The sequence below is a fragment of the Nannospalax galili genome, unplaced genomic scaffold (assembly GCF_000622305.1).
Source record: "Nannospalax galili isolate Female #2095 unplaced genomic scaffold, S.galili_v1.0 scaffold64, whole genome shotgun sequence".
NCBI classification, from domain to species: domain Eukaryota; kingdom Metazoa; phylum Chordata; class Mammalia; order Rodentia; family Spalacidae; genus Nannospalax; species Nannospalax galili.
In genome coordinates this window covers 836,875-856,921 of record NW_008352316.1, presented here as the reverse complement: position 1 = coordinate 856,921, position 20,047 = coordinate 836,875, and the positions used below count along the sequence as shown (strand labels likewise).

Here is a 20,047-nt window from a genome sequence, read left to right as displayed (position 1 = left end):
GGTGCCAAAAGTAACACTTGCATAATACACAGAAATATAAAAGACATCTTTCAGTAGTCATTGTTATGCGATAAAGCTTGGGCAATATTCTTAACTTTTACTAGACATCCTTAAACTAATTGACTGAGTTATGACCTCACGATTGTCTGTATATTATCCCTGTTCCATTGTTGATAAATCATAACAAACCTATACTGACCTTTATCATTTGCTTAGGCTTTTTTATTTATCCTATACATAAATCTTCCTTAATAACATCTTTAAACCTACATATACCTTTATTACTTGCTTAGGCTTTCTCATTTTTTTTCTTTTGTTAATTCTGGAAATAGCCAGCCATCATAATCTTCATTCATAAATCTTTCTTAGTAAAATATCTCCATTCCCATATCCTTCTAATATCTTTTAACTTTGTATTTTTTTAATAACCATGAGACATAATATCATCAACAAATAAACTTTCCATCTATTGTGATAATTCCCCTCTGACTTCAAGTAATGTCTATCCCCTTCTAAGGTTCCAGTGTCAACCCAATCCTTGACTAAAGCTTTCCTGGGGAACCAATGAATTTACTGAGCTTACTTAAAGAGATGACTGAGGAGTTCCTGAGGCATATGGGTGACCTGAGAGTATTTACATTGGAAAGCCTTTCCTAGCCTTTCCAAACCCAGGAGACCATATGTGATTAGGGCCAAATTACATACAGTTGGCTAGGAAGAGCAGCTGGATACTCAAGTAAAGGTCCAATTACCCTGCCTATATCTCCTTTAATTAAAGAATACAATAGTCAACAAGTCCAATTGTGAAGACCTTCTGTAAGGCATATAAACACAAGGTAAAGAGAAGCAATTGGTACACAACCCCCAGCATAATCATTTAAGGAAAACTGTGTTATAACCCTGTTTAGACTTTAATAAATTCTTTTAATAACATTTATAAACAAATTTACCAAGTAATATTTTACCTCATATATATGAGCAATTAATATACTGTATAAACTTTGAGATGCCCTTGTAAGCCTTGAAGCAGGTTTTAAACAACCAAGTCTCCTTTAAAAGTTTAGAGATGTTTTACTTAGAATTTGATATCTAGTAAATTATTTAATAATAGTTCTCTTAGTATTAAACATGTCTATACATTTACAATGGTATCATATAATAAATACTATGGTTAGACATAACGCCATGACAAACCAGTTTTAATTTGTTAGACATAATGTCATGACAAACCAGTTTTAAAACCAAGACTGATTTTTCTTGTTCCAAGGGAGAAAAGCGCAGAGTCATATCTGAGCCAGCAGGGTTTCCAAGGACGAAAAGCATCCCTCCCCAAACAGACCATATCTGCCTGCATACAGAGCAGTGCTGCAGGAAACAGAGGGAATAGGACAAGGCCAAAAGGATGAGACAGGAAGACTAGTCCCCAGAAATTATTTTCAGCAATGAAGATGAGTTAACATATAAGATCAAATCTATAACCAACAGGAGTTTAATTTTCTCAAATAATTTTCAAGCCTTTAGAGGTCTGAAAGCAATATAAACCAGACCAAGAATGTCAAAACCAAAATACTTCCAAAGCGAGCAAACCAAAGAGATATATTTAAACAAATATTATGGAAGCAAACCCAAACCAAAAGCTATGCAACAAATAAGGATCTTATACAACCAGTTCAGCCAATAAATTTAAAGATATTTAGGGTTTTTGATGGAAACATATGAAGACAATAATCTTAGACATACATGACAGAATTACTTGAGATCTCAGCAGAGACGACATAACATGACAAAATTGCAACAAAACATGACCTGAAATCAGATAAGTTGTTCAACATACACTCTAACGGGGTAGCACTCTGAGACACATTCCCACCCATGATGAACACAGATACAAGACCAAAACACAGAATAAGACAAGCACAGACAAATAACATCAACCAGATTGCTGTCAAATCCAGGTCCCAAAAGACAAGCTTTTGGGCTCACAGCCAGGCAAGTCCAGGGACGTCTCCTCCAGAACTGACTAGGGGGAGGTTCGCTGCATCCAGCTTCCCACCTAGTTTCTCTGATCAGAGCCCAGAACCAGATGGCGACAGATCACCTGCTAGCCAAAACCAGAAAAGAAACCAAAAATGAAAGTGGCTTCTCGAGTGCTCTCTTACCTTGCTAGTGGTGTGGAGGGAGAAACCAGAGGGCTGACGCTGACTGAGGAAGCAGAAGCAGCTGGGACTGATGCAAGTCCCCTCTCAGGGAGTTTGCCAATGCTGTCCGATAGCCAAGGCTGCTGCAGGGCCCCTGCTGGGGAGTCCTCAGAATACTGCCAGGCAGTTCCCTTCTCAGGGAATTTCCTGAAGCTGCCGGGTGCAGAGGTCCTCCGGATCTCGGTGGAACCTCCAAATGTTACAGGACGGAGTTCGCCAAAAATCACCAGCTACTTTAAGAAAAGTAGCAAGGTAAATTTTATTTTTCAACCAGCCCGGCTATCTGTCTCGGGAGTAGAAGCAGCTCTGATGATTGTCGGGTCAGAGTTTTTATAGGATTACAGAAATATTATTCAAACAGGACATTTGTGAACCAATCGGGTTTGTACAACATAGCAGAACTTTGAATCTATTAATCAACAACCAATCATTATACAGACAAGTGATACAATCATATAACTTGGCAATCAACTTTATAATTTTAAAATTAGTTTACTTCCTAGCCAAAACAAGTATAGTAAGAAAGCTGAAATCAGAAGTTACCAGGTGGTCATACAATAACATGATAACAAGGGTGGTCTTATGCTCTGTGTCAAGGTGACCCAAAATAGCAAGAAGATTACAGAAGTGAAAACAAGCTGGTTAGCCAGATGTAAAATGTCTGAAATTAACACATTCCATGGTTCATGGCTAGGACAATTTCCCAAGACCCAAGGTTGCCCCCCTTTTCCTTTTGGCGTGGAGCAAAGTTGCTGCTAAAATAGCTCTGAACAAAATGGAGTAACTAAGGTAAGTTTGCTGAGCCAGTTCATTCTCCTCACCTGACTTTGGCTGTGAGTCTCTGATTTTTCTGTAACAAAACAAATTATTTAAAAAACAAAGAAAGCAAGCAGGACTGTGGAGGTTGCTCATTCTGTAAGGTGCTGGACATTCAAGTGTGAGGACCTGAGTTTAATCCCTAGCACCTACTTTAAAAAGCCAGGTACCACAATGGCATATGCTTTAATCATCACACTGGGGAGGAAGAGAAGGTGAATTCCAGGGACTTGATTCTCAGCCAACAGAGCCTACTTGGTAAGCTCTGGGACAGTGAGAGACACTTTAGATTTTACTATATTTTCTTATATTCTTGGAATGCTGCTTGTTCCCATGCCTAATTATAATCTATCTGATATTCAGTTTTATCCTTCCTAGAATGAAAGCAAGAGCTCAGATTGGGTGTTTGGGGCTCTGTGATGTATTTATAGTCACCAAGTTGTCTGAACTCACTGTTCTTTCTGCTACTACTAGAAGACCAGCAAATCTTATTGTGAAGTTGTAATTTCAACACTCTTATTGTTAGAAATTGAAATATCAATCAGAACTCTAGGACATCTTTCCCAACCAATGGCTCAGAGGAACGGACCATCCAAGTGGCAGCCAGATATTTGCAGGAATACAAAACAGAGCTTTAAAAAATTCTTTATACTTTTCATTAATTGACTGAAGTCCTCATGATCCTCATCGTATCTATGCTTTAGAATGAGGCAAAGAACTCACAGTTTCAGATGTGTTAGTAATGTATGTTTTTTTAAGTATCTAATAGCTAGGATAATTACTTGGCTATTTGTAAATCTAGCAGTCCCATAGGGGAGCAGTCAACACACACATTTCAACATAAGAGATGGCTATTCAAGGTGGGAAAAGGGAGGGCTAGTTCTGCATAACTTATTATCCCAAAACTTAGTAGCTTAAAAATAACAGCTATTATCTCATTTCTATAGGTGATGAGTCCAGTCTTGGTTTAGCCCATTCCTCTGTGTCGAGTTTTTACCAGTTGTAATCAATGTTGTCAACTGAGGCTGTAGTCCATCTCAAGGATCTACTTAAAAAAGACTCTCCTCCAGATTCATCCTCAGGGTTGCTGGAAGGATTTGGTTTATTTAGCATGTAAGCCTTGGCTTCTTCAGCTGTAGACTGGAGGCTGTCTGACCACGTAGTGCTCCTCCCAGGACATGGCAGGCTGCTGAATGTGTCTCCTCAGATAGGAATATCATTTCCATCTTTCCCATCAGAATCCATGTGCACTCATCCATTCTGTTTTACCATAAGCATCATATGGCAAATGACCAACCCAACACTGTCTGTTCCTGTGGAGAGACTAAGCCCTTCTGTTGCAGCACCAGAGGGGTGTGTGCAAGCAGTTGCAAGTGTTGGCTTCTGGGAGGAATCATTAGACATGGGAAACCAACACCCAGGCCCCCAATCTGGCCTTGCCCTTGTGAGTGAAGCACTCCTCCATCTGGCACATGACTGATACCATGATGTACTGGCAGAAGTACTCATAGTTTTGCTTCTGGTAAGAGATAGCAGGTGCCACATGCCCAGCAAGAACATTGATGGAGAACCAATCCATTTCTGAAACAAGAAAGGTTTTTATGAAATGTAACTTTAATGATCCCACTCAGTTCAGTTTTAGGTCAATTGAAATGGAGGTAAAATTTTGTAAATGAGGGGGGGTATACTTTTTAAAATTAAGTCTGTAATGGCATGTATTCATAAGCATTCCTGAGTGTTTTCACAATATCTTTAATTCTTACTTATGTAGCATTTCCTTCTAGACTAGGTAAAAATGTCCTTAATAACATGTTTCATATGTAAAACTTACAGCCCTTCAATTGTTGAAAAATTTGTATTTCAAACAATGTAAATGTACAGAAAAATATACATGAGCAAGTTCAAAGAATTCTAAATAAAAGACTCCTTCCCAGTCATGCCCAGCTCTTCCCAACAGAAATCAGAAGAGGGTGTCAGATCTGGGTTGTTAGCTACCATATGGGTGCTGGGAACTGAAGAAGCGTCCTCTGGAAGAGCAGTCAATGCTCTTAAATGCTGAGCCATCTCTCTCTCCAGCCCCACTTAAATCTTCTTATACATGTCTCTAGACACATATTTGTAGAATTAACTCATATAAGATAGTTAGCTCAAAAGCTATAAGCATTATAAATATTTTGGTAGACATTGTCTCCTTAAAGCCTTTTGCCAAATTGCATCATTAATAAAAGACTAAGAAAATTTTCATATTTTGAAAACTTCATTTTTCTTATGAGAGAATAATCCTATATTTGGAATCTATTTTTCTTTTCCTTCCTAAACATGGTCTATCCAGTCTTTTCTCTATTGGATTTTAAAAATTTATTCCATCTATACAAACCTTTAAAAGGTTTTTTTATCATATATCAATTATGCATAATAATATTTTTTCATTGCCACCTTTTCATGCATGTATATAATGTATTTTGATCATATTCACCCCCCTTACCCTCTCCTCATGCCCCTCTGAGTCCTGATCTTCGGCTTCAACTTAGTCCTCCTCATGTCTTCATGTTTCTGTGACCCAGTGAGTTTCATTGGAGTTGTTTTCAGAAGCATAGAAACTTTAGCAGTAACTACACCACTGAAAAAAAGTCTCTTCCTGTCCCAACAACCATTAACTCCCACAGGTCCTCAGAGAATGTTGAGGTCTTAGGAGGAAGGACACTTCATATAAAATAACTTTGCCATAGATGTTGTAGGCATTTATTTTCCATTTGAGTATAGCTCAACCGTTAAAGTCTATAGAGGATTTCTATAGGTGTTCAAACTCCACAGTGATTAAAAAAAAAAAAAAGCAACGATCCATCCGTTAATAGTATTTATTATCACAATGATTACATTACTCCTATCTGAGGGCTAATGATGAAAGTGAAAATGGGGTTCTTTATCACACCATTGAATTTTCTGTTTCAAACAAGCTTTACTTTTGAGACGATCGAGTTTTATCAGCATTAGATGTGTTTTCTTTCTTCAGAGATTTGTTCTCATGTGCCCAACAAAATGTCTTGAAACCCCAAAAGATCCTGGGAATACTGCTGAAACAGGGAAATTGCTGCTGAAACAGGAAAATTGCTCGAACTCGAGCGATTCTGGAATGCACTCAGGTATCTGTGCCTGCCAGGTAAGCAAGTTGAATTATAAGGGTGCTTGTATCTCAAAATATTTTTGAAATTTACAAATTTTGTTTAATAAAGGAAGTTATGGATATTACTTCACAGGCAAAAATAGGTAAAATGATGAGATTTCACCTTACACAATAAGGCTTGGAGTATTCTTCTGAAGATCTCAGAATTGACTTGTTTTTAGCCAAATCAATCCAGTCTTGCCTAGTTATCTACAGTTCTCTTCCTTTCTTGAGAGCAAGATCAAATCCATAATATTCGGTTAGTTTTAAAATAGTCATAAAGATGGCTGAAATTAAAGCAGTGTTTACGGATACTAGAAGGAAATGTTTCAGTGTTTTCATCAACATCAAAATTTTGAAATTGTAAAACAGTTATTGGTGGTGCACATATACATGATCCAAACACCTGGATGAGACAGGAAGATCATGAGTTCAAGGCTAACCCAGACTACATAATGAGGGAAAAAATATTCTTATGAACCAAGCTCTGTGAAGAATATAATGATGTGGATCTAATCTAAGCTGACTGGCAATAAGTAAAAGGTTTAGATTGAACCCATAGTTCCCAAAGTTGTTTCCCAGATGATCCTAGTTTCCTGCTACCTGTGCCTACCCTCCATTTTTGCTTTCTCAGAAAAATATTATAAGCTGGGTAATTTATGAAGAATGGTATTTACCAGCACTTGGGAGCCAGAAGCAGGAAGATCTCTTTGAGTTCAAGGCCAGCCTGGTCTATGTAGCAAGTTACAGGCCAGCCAAGGCTGCAGGGAGACCCTATCTCAAAAGGACCAAAAAAAGGGCGGGGGGGGTGAATGTATATTTACTTGCCACAGTTCTGGAAGCCTGGAAGTCTATGATTACCAGTAACTATCCTACTGTGTGCTTCCATGACACATGACAGAACACAAAAGTGCAAACTTCCAACTGTGTAGAGTCTCTTTTTTAAAGTAGACTCTTAAAAAGAATTTTTAAAGTTACGTTTGTGTGTGTATGTGGGTGCACCAATCATTGCATGTATGTGGAGATTAGATGACAACTTGTAGAAGGCCGTTCATGTGGAATTGAATTCAAGTTGTCTGGCTTGATGACAAGTGCCTTTACCTACTGAGTCATCTCACAGGCCTGTAAGACTCTTAAAAAGGCCTTAACCTCACTAACAAAGAAGCAGTCCTAGTGGCTCACCTCTTAAAGGAGACAATCCTTCACATTATCATATCGGCAACACTTGAATTGGGGAAGGAGGGATGTTCAAAACACAACAGTGCTTATCAGAAGAAAATTAGAAATACTGTAATCATCAGCCAGTTTTATTTAATGCTTTACATATTTGAAGAACTGATTTAAGAACACATGTTTATGAAGTTTTTAAAAAGCCATACAAAAGGAAAATTATAGGAAAATATGTTTGGGTCTTTTTTAAAACTAAATTCATTTGACTATTTCATTAAAATAAAAGAATTCTAAGTCTTTAGAACCTAGGACTTTAATAATGTCAGTTGAAAATAATCCTGGTTTTGGATTTGCAGTTCAATTATTCTGTTTCTTGATACTACAGATTTAATAGCAGTGAAAGAGACATGTAGCTTCTTACATGGATTAGTTACCAAGAGACTAATCTAAGCATAAGCATATAAACTAAAAATGGAAAATGAATACACTAAGGTATTACATTATCAAACCGCAGAACAGATAAATTGTCAAGAACTTCCTAGAAGGCACAAAAGATAGAATTAATAAAGAGTGGTCTTCTTCATCATTCTCAAACATTCTTCCTCATTTATTTCTCCATCCCCATCACGATCAGCTTCATCGAACATTTCCTGTAAAACAACATGTACCATGATATATCAAATCTATTATAAATGTATAATGATATGACATAAACACAACAGGAATTTTTGTTTAAAAATATTTTATAATTTTTTATTTTTTTTATGTGTAAATGTATTGCCTGCATGTGTATAAATGCACCTGTGTCATGCAATGCCCATGGAGGTCACAAGAAGGTGTCAGATCCCCTGGAACTGGAGTTACAGACAGTTGTTAGCTATCATGTGGGTGCTGGGAATCGAACCCATGTCCTGTACACGAGCAGCCAGTGCTCTTACCTGCTGAATCACCTCTCCAGCCTGGAATTTTTTGTTTTTAATGTGTGAGTATACCTAGTTATATAAGTCATGTAAAATATATGCACATTATAAAATGAATTAGGTTTACCTGCAGCTCATCCTCTGTTAAATTTTCCCCTAGTTCCTTGGCAACACTTTTGATGTTATTTAGGGATATACTTCCTGTGGCATCATCATCAAATAATTTGAAAGCCTTCAATATTTCTTCTTTCTCATCTTTTTCACTCTTTAGAAAATGAAAAGTCATTAGTCTTCATTTATTTACTGTTTCAACTGGACTTATGATGTCTTTGGAGTCTAGAGCTTATGTGTGTATGTATGTATGTACCACAAAGGCTCTCACTTTATTGCTCTTTTAACAATTATTCCAATGTACTCACATCAGCCCTCAAGGTACTTTATACATACATACATATATATATATATTGGTGTTTTTGAGACAGGGTCTCCCTGTAACCCCAGCTGTCCTGGAACTCACTATGTAGACCAGGCTGGCCTTGAACTCACAGAGATCCACCTGCCTCTGCCTCCCAAGTGCTGGGACCACAGGCCTGTGCCACCACACCTGGATAAGGTACTTTATATTTATGGAAGGATGAAGGAGCCCAAGGTTATAAAGAAAATGTACCTCTTATTAGCTCATTACCAAATGTAAGTTCAAGAGCCAGGTAGATTCTCAGGAATTATGCCTAGCAGTAGTGCCTATCCTTTTCTTTAGCACTCGACAACATCTTTAATTTTGCTTTTCTATAAAACCCCACCCATCCTTAAAAACCTAGTTCCAATTCTTCCATGAAGCCTCTGATTGCTCCAGCCCCAACATGTAGGTTTCTGGTTGTATTTCTTAGAAAAAATGGAACTACGACTATACCACCTTTACACTCATAATGGCAAAAAAATCTTCAAAACAAATGTTGCCTGTCCCTTCTTTGTCCATTTCTGATATCAGTTGTTTAACTTCGTCTGTCTTTGGATCAAATCCTAAAGCCCGCATTGTAATCTGAAATAGGAAGGAAATACATTTTAATACACCATGATTTCATTCTGAGCTTTTAAATTACTAATTGCTTCTCTCTTTTTTTCAAACGGATGGGTCATAAACCTAGAAACTAGGTCAGTGGACCTAGATCCAATCCTACTGTGACAGAGTATGTGTTAACTCTGGGTTTTGACTTACTCATTATTTTGTTAACAGAGGGCAGGTATATGTACAAATATTTCAGAAGACTACTGTTGAAGATATAAAAAATATCACAAGTATGACCTGGTGCAAACCTAATGGTATAGACCTTGTCTAGCAGGTGCAAGGCCCCAGGTTCAATCCCCCAAACAGAACTTCAGAAAAAAGCATGGTTTCTAAAAAATGCCTTAGAGCTGGTCTCCATGAGGGTTAGATCCTGAGAACACAGCAGATAACCTAAGAGCACCTGGATCTGGCCTCCACATGATGTAGATGGAATCCTACTGAAATTGGCCAACAGTCCATAAAAAACAGATGATGCAGAGACCCAAAAGTTCAGTGCCTTGCCACAACTGGAGGAAGATCATCCCACACCTACCACCCCCTCCAAGGCTCAGGGACTTTTGCAGAAGAGGTTGTAAGAAAGAATGTAAGAGCCAGAGGAAGGGGTGGAGTGTTAACTGGAAATGTCCTCTGACCACTATGCTGGCAAGCTATAGTCACATCTTCCCATGTTCATCAAGGAGGGGGTAATCAGTTACCCCCTCACCCAATCAGTCCACCTTAGCAGCATGTGGTGGGGAGGGGCAAAGGATCTATAAGCCCAGAACACTAAGAGGCCTCTCTCTCACCATTTTGTGCAGCTGTCAGGTCACAGGATCTGTATTTGAGTGGACTTTATGGCACAGCTGTAATTGTGGGGCACCCAGTCTCCTGTAAATAAACCCCTACTCTATGCTCTGTCAAAATAATAATAAAATATTTTATAAAAAGAAAGTAGATTGAGCACAGGCCAGTAAGCAGCCGTCCTCCATGGTCTGGGCGCTGGGTTCCTGCCCTGAATTCATATCTTGGCTTCCCTTGATGATGGACCGTTCTTGTACATCAGATAAGACCCTTTCCTCCCCAGTTGGTTTTGGTCAGTGTTTTTATCACAGCAATTTAGGGAAAACTAGAACACTACCTAAAGATCTATTTTTTAAAAGCTTATTCATCTGCTTGTGTGACTTTGTGGCTAAACATGAGTACAGTTTCCTGAGGAGGCCAGAAATCATCTACAAATTCCCTGGAGCTAGAGTCACAGGTGGTGATGAGTCACCTAATACAGGTGCTTGAGAACCAAGCTTGTGTTGTCCTCTGAAAGAGCAGTATGTGCCTTAACTGCTGAGCCATATCTCCAATCCTGTCACTTCTTTATAAAAAAAGAAATGTACAGCTACAACCTTAATTTCCTAAGCAATTCTCTTACAGATATAAAATATTAAAAGAAAATTAGACCCTAGTTGATTACATTGTTCAACATTTCTAACATTTATTTCAGTATACTTTGTTCAATTTAAGTGTTTTTGAAAACGTCATCCATGAGTGCTGTATTTCCATCATTTTCAACCTTCCCTTTCCTCCTCCAAGTTCTCTCATGACCCCTCACTCCCACATAAATTCAAATTTTTGCTAAATGTGTCTTTTTCATCATGCATTCACTCAAGTCTTTGCTTCACTGCTGTCAATGTAGTGCAATGCCTGTGGAGGATAAAGGAGGGTGTTGGATTCTCCTGGAACTGGAGTTGCAGATGGTTGTTAGCTGCCATGTGGGTGTTAGAAATAAAATCGAGGTCCGCTGCAACTGCAGCCAGTGCCCTTAACCCATGAGCCATCTCTCCTGCATCTAATTCAATACTTTTATTACTTATAGAAAATATTTAATACATAATTAAATTCTAAGTGTTGTGTGCATTGGCACATTTGGAATACAAGTCATACAAATAGCATAAGTTCTTCAGAAATTTTTAGTTTTAACTTTAAAATGGGAAACATTTTAGATGGATTATAATGAATCTCTTCTCAGAATCAAATAGTCTATTTTTTAATCAGCTAAAATAATTTTTAGGAATGTGATCAAGAATATTAATTCACTATGTTGTAGAACAAGATGAAGAAATTTTTTATTATCTTCAATAATCAGTAGTTTCATATTTGAATAAATAATTCTCTATAAAAGCATTTTCTCTTTAGTAGGAGTATGATCATTTTAAATTTAAATTTTGAAACTTATTCTGTGACGTTTGAATTTATTTTATTTTTCTGATTTGCATAAAAAATTTACTGTGTTGAGAACTTCATAGAAAATATTTTCCTTTTATTTATTTTTATTTCATGTGTATGAGTGTTATGCCTGTATGTATGTAAATGTACCCCCTGTTGTGCACTGCCCATAGGGGAACAGGAGGGCAGTGGATCCCCTGGAACTGGAGTTGTGGCCAGTTGTTAGCCACCATGTGGATGCTGAAATTGGAATACAGGTCTTCTGCAAGAGCAGCAACAGCTCTTCACTGCTGAGCCATCTCTCCAGCCTCATAAAATGTACTTTCCAATTAAGATGTTGACTTTAGCACTGGTAGTGGTGGCACATGCTTGTAATCCCAGAACTGGAGAGGCCAACTTAGGTGGATCTCTGTGAAATCTAAGTTAGCTTGGTATACATAACAAGTACCAGACAAGCCAGGGCTACAAGGAGACCCTGTCTCTAGAAACTAAAATAAAAAACCAAAACACAAACATAAAAGCAAAATTAAAATATTGATTTTAATTTTTGTGAAATTTGTTTCATTCCTCTGCTTAGAACACATAGTAGCTGTCCATTAATTTTTCTAGATGATTGAATTTATATTATTAAAATTGTCCTTGTGTGTTTTAAATCTCTTGAAAAGCTTTGACAAAGTTATGCCAACCATTTACATTTCAGTGCCATTTAATATTTTGTGCACAGCTAATATGTATAGAGTATTATCATCAGTTATATGATGATTTCTACTTGGAAGTTGATCTTATTTCATTATACCATGTCTGTAAGTTCAGTTCAAGTGAATTCTGCATGCTGTACTAAGAGTTCATAAATTCTGCCTGTCTTTCTGCTCCCAGGCAGACCTATGTCTTTGTGGGGAGGATGCCATTAATGACTGATCATAGTTAAATGTGCTTTCTAGACTCTTTTATTTGCATTCAGAACTTGCAATTCAGTTATACTTGCTCTCTCTCTCTTTTTTTTTTTTTTTTTTTTTTTTTTTTTTTTTTTTGGTCTTTTTAAGACAGGGTCTCCCTGTACTCCCTGTAGTCCCAGCTGGCCTGGACTTGCTATATAGACCAGGCTGGCCTTGAACTCACAGAGATCCACCTGTCTCTGCCTCCCAAGTGCCGGGATTAAAGGCATGTGCCACCATGCCCGGCTCTTGCTCTCCTTTTAATGTTAATGTTAAATTGATCTCTTGTCTTATACTTTGCTTAATGTTGTGTTGGATTTCAGTGTATCTTCTGTATTTTTCAAGGACTTGGAACAGTCCTTAAAAAATATAGTGACTTTTGCCACTCTTGATTGACCTAGGGGATATAGGCAAAATTATTTTTTTTATTATTTATTTAATAACCACATAATTAGTAGAAGCATTTTATTATAGCAGCATTGATATATTCAATAACTGTTTCCAGAGCAAAGATGCATCTATTTCAAAATTGGCTATAAATTTGTAGGTTCACAGTTGAATTAATACTGTTAAACAATATTGTGCTCAGTATAAACCATAAGACATAAAATTGAATGAGGTTTTAACCTTTAAAAAAGATCTCCATTTCATTTTAAAATATACTGTATCATACAGAAAAACTCATTTTTAATGCAACTAACACTTAGATGTTTGCACGTGTCTCTAATCTCTTATATATGATTATTACTAGTCACATTCAGTTACTTTCTGAGATCCTTGGTACGTGAGCATGGATATAAAGTCATCAGGTAGATTTCAGTGGTAATGTTTTTCACATCTACTAATTAACACGAAGCAATTTTTAGGCTTCTTCCTCAAATATAACTCATATTTTTTATTTATTGATATTTTGTGTGTCTATTTCATACAGGACATCCTAAACAATCTTATTCATCTATATACCCACATTCCAAATGTCCCCTCCCATAGCCCCCTACCCCACACTGGACCCCATGTACTCTGTCATCCCTGTTACTGTCCACTGTGTTGTCGGTGCCCCCAGCCGTTCCCCAGTGCTTATCCTTCCACTGAGTCTAGTCAGCCTATCTAGAGTTCCTTTTTTAGGAAGATCAGTTCTTCCTCATCAAGCAGCAAGCAGTTGCCAATATTCCTTTAGATAAGATTGGGGTCTGATGTTCATTTTCCCAGCTCTATGCTGGCTTACTGTCTGGGAGTCTCTTGGGCCACCCTGGCCAACAACTCAAAGGAAGGTATCTCCTGTCTGGCATTGTTTCTTGTTATGTAGCTCTTAGCTATACACAGGGACTCTTAAAGAATTAGATTGATCACTTTAATCTTTGGGTGTTTAAGTGATTATATTGATCACTTTCCTTTTGGGTGTTTAAGACCATACAGTTGGCCCAGATAAACCAATTTATTTGAGTAAAATTATTTTAAAATATTTTTTAAAAGTTTTAGAAATAATTTCAGAACCTTCAGTTCTTTCACGTCTATGGTCCCAGATCCATCAACATCAAATACATCAAAGGCCCCTTTAATTTCTTGCTTTTGAGCTTCATTCAGTTCAATTTTTGCTGCTTTTTTCTTCCATTGTTCTAAATTCATACAATGGCTGGATGCCTGTAAGAAATACACATGTGGGTGGAAGCTAAACTATATAACTAGAATAACTAATTAAATCTAACAAATGAGCTTATTCAAGTATCCTACTTCCTACAATATAATGACTTCAAGTTCCCACCATTAATATTTGTGCTTTGAGTTATTAAAACTTTTTTTTCATCTTTTGATGAAAGGTCTCCAGGTCTCCCTTTGGAGCCCAGGCTAGCCTGGAACTCTCAGACCACCTTAGTCTCCTGAGTACGGTTACTAGGATCTTGATTAAAAGTGTAGTTCCTTTTTCATCTTAGATTTTCCCTTCCAACTAGCACCTTCTAAGAAAGATGGCTCAGAATAGTGGGTGATGTTATATCAGAGTGCAGTTAGTCTTGGCTTATCAGAAAAGTATTCATTGAAGAAATATGTGTTCCCGCCCCCCCTTTTTGAGACAGGATCTCTGTGTCACCCAAGATGGCCTAGAACTCACTATATAGACCAGGCTCGCCTTGAACTTAGAGATCCAGCTGCTTCTGCCTCCTCAGTGCTGGAATTAAAGGCCTGCACAACATCCAGCCTATATGTACTCTTCATATATACCAGCATGTAACATTATCTGTGCTGGGAGAATGCTTGACTGAAACGCAATTATCTTCTCTCATTCTCCACTAGTGTCTAATATTATAGAAACACAAAAGTAAAAACCACATTTTTTTTGGTGAACAGCTACTCCAGGCATATGGATGAGGGTGTTTGTCCAGTTACCAGGATGCACTTAACATATGGAAGCTGAAGGGCCTTTCTGCTATTCGTTACTTTCTGCTAGCAACACGAGTCACAAAGCTACTACAGATTCTTCTGTCTGCAGGTAGGGGTGAAGGAGGTTGCTGTGGATCTAAGTGGCCTGATTTATACAAGTTATTAGCTGCGGATTCTTGGTTCCAGAGCTTCAGAGTCTGATGATTCCTAGATCCAGGGCAGCCATGTGAGCTTATTTTCTCAGCAGGAAGAGTAAGTAGCTCCCTGGCTGTGAGTGGCTGGAGTTGTCAGTGGTAGGAGTCACTAGCTATCAGTGGTTCTCGCTTGTTAGTGACCACAGTCAGTGTCCGCCCCAGTAGCTGAGTTCATGCTCTGTGGCTGTCAGTGGCCCCCTGCCTGACAGTGGCTGACGGAGTGTTGCCCCACCATCAGTGGCTGAACCAGTGGCCACTCTGCTGTCAGTGACTGAGTGCCCCCTGTTGGTGGCTGAATACCCCCAACTAATACTTCCTACTGTCAAGTTGCTAAGTGCCCCCTACTGTCAGTGACTGAGAGTCCCGCCACTATCAGTGACTGAGAGCCCCCCTACTGCTAGTGGTTGAGTGGGTATGCTGCCCAGGCCTCCTGATCTTGAAGCCCCTCAGGTCCCTTCTGACTACAGGATGCTGTCTCTAGCACTGGCCCATCCTTCACAGACTGCTGGATGTAGTGGATGAGGAGAGGAAATGGAGACCCATCTTCTAGCCTCACAATCACGGCAAACAGAAGATGGAATACATTTCATAATCCAAATCCTGTCCCTGCTCGGGTGAAATGCCACACTCACCATGTCCCCAAACCACGCCCGGCGCCAGCAGCCGCTACCCAACGGTAGCCTCAGGCCTCACCGCAGCTGCGCACGCGCCAGGTGGTTGCTAGGAGAACACTCGGCGCTCAAGGCTTAGTCCCGCCCACCGGACCCCATTGATTGACGGTCACTGCACCCAATGGAAAGAAAAGAGTGAGCCATCTCGCTCTCAACAGCTTCACATAGGCGCGAGCTGTGGCCAGGCTGGCGGGTTTGTGACCTGTGGAGGCGAGCGGTAAGGTACTTCGCGGGTTGCGAGCCGGAGGGTGGGAGATTCATGCGCAAATGGTGCGGGCACCGGATGTGTTGGCAGCGGGGGTCCGGTGGGATGAGCAAATTGGGCGTGAGCGCGGTGGTCCGCGTGTCGGTATTCCCGCCCCACCTACTCCAGGGCCTTCCTGCCTCTGCACTGGATCGCACGGGGCGTTGGTGGGGTATGGGAGGGGGGGCGTTGGTGGGGGATGGGGGGGCCGTTGGTGGATGCTGGTGGAACTCGAGTACAGCATCTGCATCTGCGTGCCCGCCCGCGGGGCCAAGAACTCAAGCAATCACTTCATGCTGTAATAAGTGAAAGCACCTTTTCCGAAGCCCTCGTCTGCCCTGTACCCTAGCAGACACCCAACTGTAGAAATTCTTAAATCTCCTCAGGCTTCTGGGAAATAGGTAGGATTAGCTTTATATTACAAGTGATTTTTTTTTTCCTCTGTAAAGTTACCTCAATGGGGGGAAAAAAAACTTTCCTCAATGCAAATTCAAATGATGTAAATTTAGGATACTTTGTGAATGAAGTAAAGCATTAACCATAATTGGTTTTTCAGGCCATGGGTCATCTGGAAAGTAGCCCTTGGCTAGTTTTCAAGGTTATCTTTAACATAAACTTAAAACATAACATAAGATAAACATAAACATAAAAGGGATTTCTGAGACCTAGAAATGAATATTGACCAAATGTATACTCAACTTAATTCCAACTTGTAGGCTTTCCTTGATCTCATTTGATCTAGTGGCAATTAAAAGGCTGCTACAGTTAAACTGTTTATACATCACTGATTTAAGGTTTTGGATTATTTTAGTTTAAGAAAATTAATACATTCAGATTCCAATTTCTAGACCTTGAGGGGATGGGTTATAAAAGCCTCAAAAGCGATTGTTGCTAATCTGTACTATAAAACTTTAGTAAAGGGGGCTGGAGAGATGACTCATCAATTAAGAGCACTGGCTGCTCTTGGACCCAGGTTCAATTCCCAGCACCCACATAGCCGCTAACAACTATCCATAACTCCAATTCTAGGGTATCCAGTGCCCTCTTCTGACCTCTGTGGGCATCACAGGACATGGGTATGCTTATACACATGCAGGCAATACACTCATACATATAAAAATAAAATAGTTTAAAAACTTAAGAACTCAGAAAATAGTAAAGCCATACGCATTCTTAAACTACCAAATTTATTCAATGTGTTTTACATCTTGTACACTATGCCAGCTACTGATGAGTTTGAAAGAAGTTGAGTATAAAGAGTAAAAATAAGTAATCCACAGACTACTGGAAACATAGACACAAACATAAGTACTTTTTTTTTCTTTAATACAGGTGTTAAGTGCTTTGGGAGCATAGGAGGGAGGGACTGCTTCCTAGGGCATTGAAAAAAGCTGTATCAATTTATTATTTGCTTTGTGTGGTGAAAGCCATACAGCATTCAAAAGGTAAAAAAGAATGCTCAGAGTGTGGCATGTATGAGGTGAAAATAAGTGGTATGTTCTGTGGCAAGGTTCTGGAACTTTTAAAAGAAGGTGGTAGAAGATAAGTCTCATGAATTAGACTAAGGTTTGGTTATAGAACATCTGTGTTAAGATGTAAATGTTTGATTTTTGGCAGTGGAGTATTTGATTATGTTTCTTGGTTTTAAGACGCAAATGTTTGATTTTTGGCAGTGGAGTATTTGATTATGTTTCTTGGTTTTCAGAGACAATTGTAATTATTATATGAAGGAGGACTCTCCTTTAAGAGCAATTCAAGACCCCCCCCCAATTAAGGGGCCCTGAAGTAGTTGAAAGAGGAACACTGATAACCACATCTGTTTGCCCATTTACTATTTGTACTCAAATTTGGGATAGTGTGGCAAAAGCCATTCATTCATTCATTTACTTAACACTTATTGAGTACCTAAACTAATGTGTCAGGTAATATCCTACCTACTTGAGATATCTCAGGGACCAAAATTGTCTTCTAGAAATTACATTCAAATAGTGATGCCCTATACATAATAAACTATTTTATAAGTATCAGAGGAAAAAAAGAAAGAACAAGTAGAGTGTCCAGAGTATGGAGGGCAAAGGGGTTTGTGCTATTTAATAGAATGGTTAGGGTAGGAGCCTTCCTTGAAAAGAAAATTTGGGGTAGTATTTAAAGATGGCAATGCAGTAGATTTCTTGGAGAAGAACATTCTAGAAAGAGGGAACACAGAACAGAAATATTGCCATAGGAAACATGCCTTGCATGTTCTAAGAATACAAAGGAGATCTGAGCAAAGCAGAGTAGCACAGTCAGAAAGGAGGAGGTACAGATTCTAGTGCTGTGTGAGCACAGAGACCTTCATTTTGAGTGAGTTACAGGGGCTTCACAGGGTTTTTAGTGTAGAAGTAAAAGAACCTGAGTTCACTTTTTATAGGAACTCCTGTGTCAGACAAAGGAGTAAAGACTTATTTTCTGAACAATTGCTAAGCAGTGGAGTGATGTGGTTAGATTATGGTGTTGGAAGTAAACTGGAAGTGAACAAACTGTTGGTTTTGATGGTGAAAATTATAGTCATACCCATCAGGAAATACAGACTTTTAAATGCAGCCCCCGAAAAGCATATCTTGTGTTCTGACCTGAGTATTCAGACAAGACTACACATGATCTTATAAAAAGAAAACTTAAGCCAAAATCCCAGTTAAGTAGTCTGATTCTGCTCTTCCATTACCATTAGAAAGTTAAGGAAATATTAATTTGGCAAGTATTGAAAATGAACTGTTTTTGGAAAGCATTGGAGCAGAACAGAAATCAGAGTGTGCCAATGCAATCAATGCCAAGAACAGTTGCCAAAGGTACTTATCATTTTTTAAATTACCCACTTTCCCATCCCTTTCACTGTCTCTGCCTTTTTCATACCCAGCTTCTTAAAAAATGAGAAGTTCTTTTTTGAGTTTGTATTTTTGTTAATAATAGTTCATTGCAGCCTCTTTAAGATAATTTGGGGGAAACAAAATAAAACACTAGCCAGGGATGGTGGCCCATGCCTTTGATCCCAGCACTCAGGAGGCAAAGACAAGAGGATCTCTGTGAGGTCCAGGCCAACCTGTCCTACATAGCCAGTTCCAGGCCAGCTGGGACTTCAGGGAGACTCTGTCTCAAATATTGTCAACTAATTACTGCTAGATGAGGAACAGCTGACCCTCCTAAAACAAAGACCTCTAGATAGGCTGATTAGATTTACCAGAAGGGCAAGTAGTAGAGAATGGCCGGGGGTGCCGACAACACAGCAGACAGTAGCAGGGATAAGTAGAGTGTAAGGGCTCTAGTGGGGGGAGGGAGGCTATGGGAGGGTGCTATCTGGGAAGTGGGTGTATAGTCAAATGAGATAGTTTGGGATGGTCTGTGTGATATACACACACAAAAATCAATAAATTTTAAAGGATGTATTATATTTGAGGAGGAGGCATGAAGGTTTGTGTCATGCTGATTGGTAGAGGTGGTGGACAATACCGTTGAAGTCTTCCCAATGACTTTGTACACATACACATGCACCAAGGATCCAAGTGCAACTGATTATGACTGGCAATAGTCAGATACATACAGATTGGAAATACAAGCACCAACATCTCAGTGTTGGTAGCAAAAACAATGAGTCTTTCTGCAAGGAACAATATAGTCTAAAATGAAATGGAGATTTTTTTTTTTAAAGGTTAAAACCTCATTTAATTTTATGTCTTATAGAGTTTATAATGAGTTAAAGATTATATAAGCATAATAATTCATCTGTAAACCTAGAAATGTACAGCCAATTTTGAAAGAGATGTACCCTAGCTCAGAAAAATGTTACTGAATATGTTAAAGCTGTAGTGAAAAGCTTCTAATCATGTAGTTATTAAAAATTTTTTTAAATATAGAATGATTAAAAAATAATAATTCTTCAAAACATAAAAATTTGCTCCTTAATAATTAGTAGATGTGAAAAACATTACTATTGAAATCTACCTATGACTTTATATCCATGCTCAGATGCCAAGGAGCTCAGAAGGTGGGTGACTGTGACCAGTGATAGTCATGTATATAAAGATTAGAAATGCATGTGAAAACGTCTCAATGTCAAGAGCC

The 20,047-nt window shown here is 38.8% G+C and overlaps 2 protein-coding genes across 3 annotated transcripts in view; one reads left to right on the top strand and one right to left on the bottom strand.

The window, feature by feature from the left end:
- Window positions 1-7,602: 7,602 nt before the first annotated feature.
- Window positions 7,603-15,734, bottom strand: LOC103746949 (centrin-4). The gene is made up of 5 exons (XM_008849230.3): window positions 15,667-15,734; window positions 13,959-14,105; window positions 9,181-9,306; window positions 8,395-8,532; window positions 7,603-7,997 (listed from the first exon to the last, which is right to left on the bottom strand). Exons 1-5 carry the CDS (start codon window positions 15,667-15,669, stop codon window positions 7,908-7,910), a joined length of 504 nt encoding a protein of 167 aa, XP_008847452.1. The 5' UTR covers window positions 15,670-15,734; the 3' UTR covers window positions 7,603-7,907.
- A 77-nt stretch (window positions 15,735-15,811) lies between these two features.
- The window catches only part of Bbs12 (Bardet-Biedl syndrome 12), an 11,130-nt gene continuing 6,894 nt past the window's right edge, over window positions 15,812-20,047 (top strand). The window contains exon 1 of one of the 2 annotated variants that reach the window (XM_008849229.3): window positions 15,812-15,922. The gene's annotated coding sequence lies outside the window, so the exon portion shown is untranslated. Of the gene's footprint in view, window positions 15,928-20,047 lie in introns of both variants that reach the window. The other variant, XM_029554153.1, reaches the window with a different exon arrangement.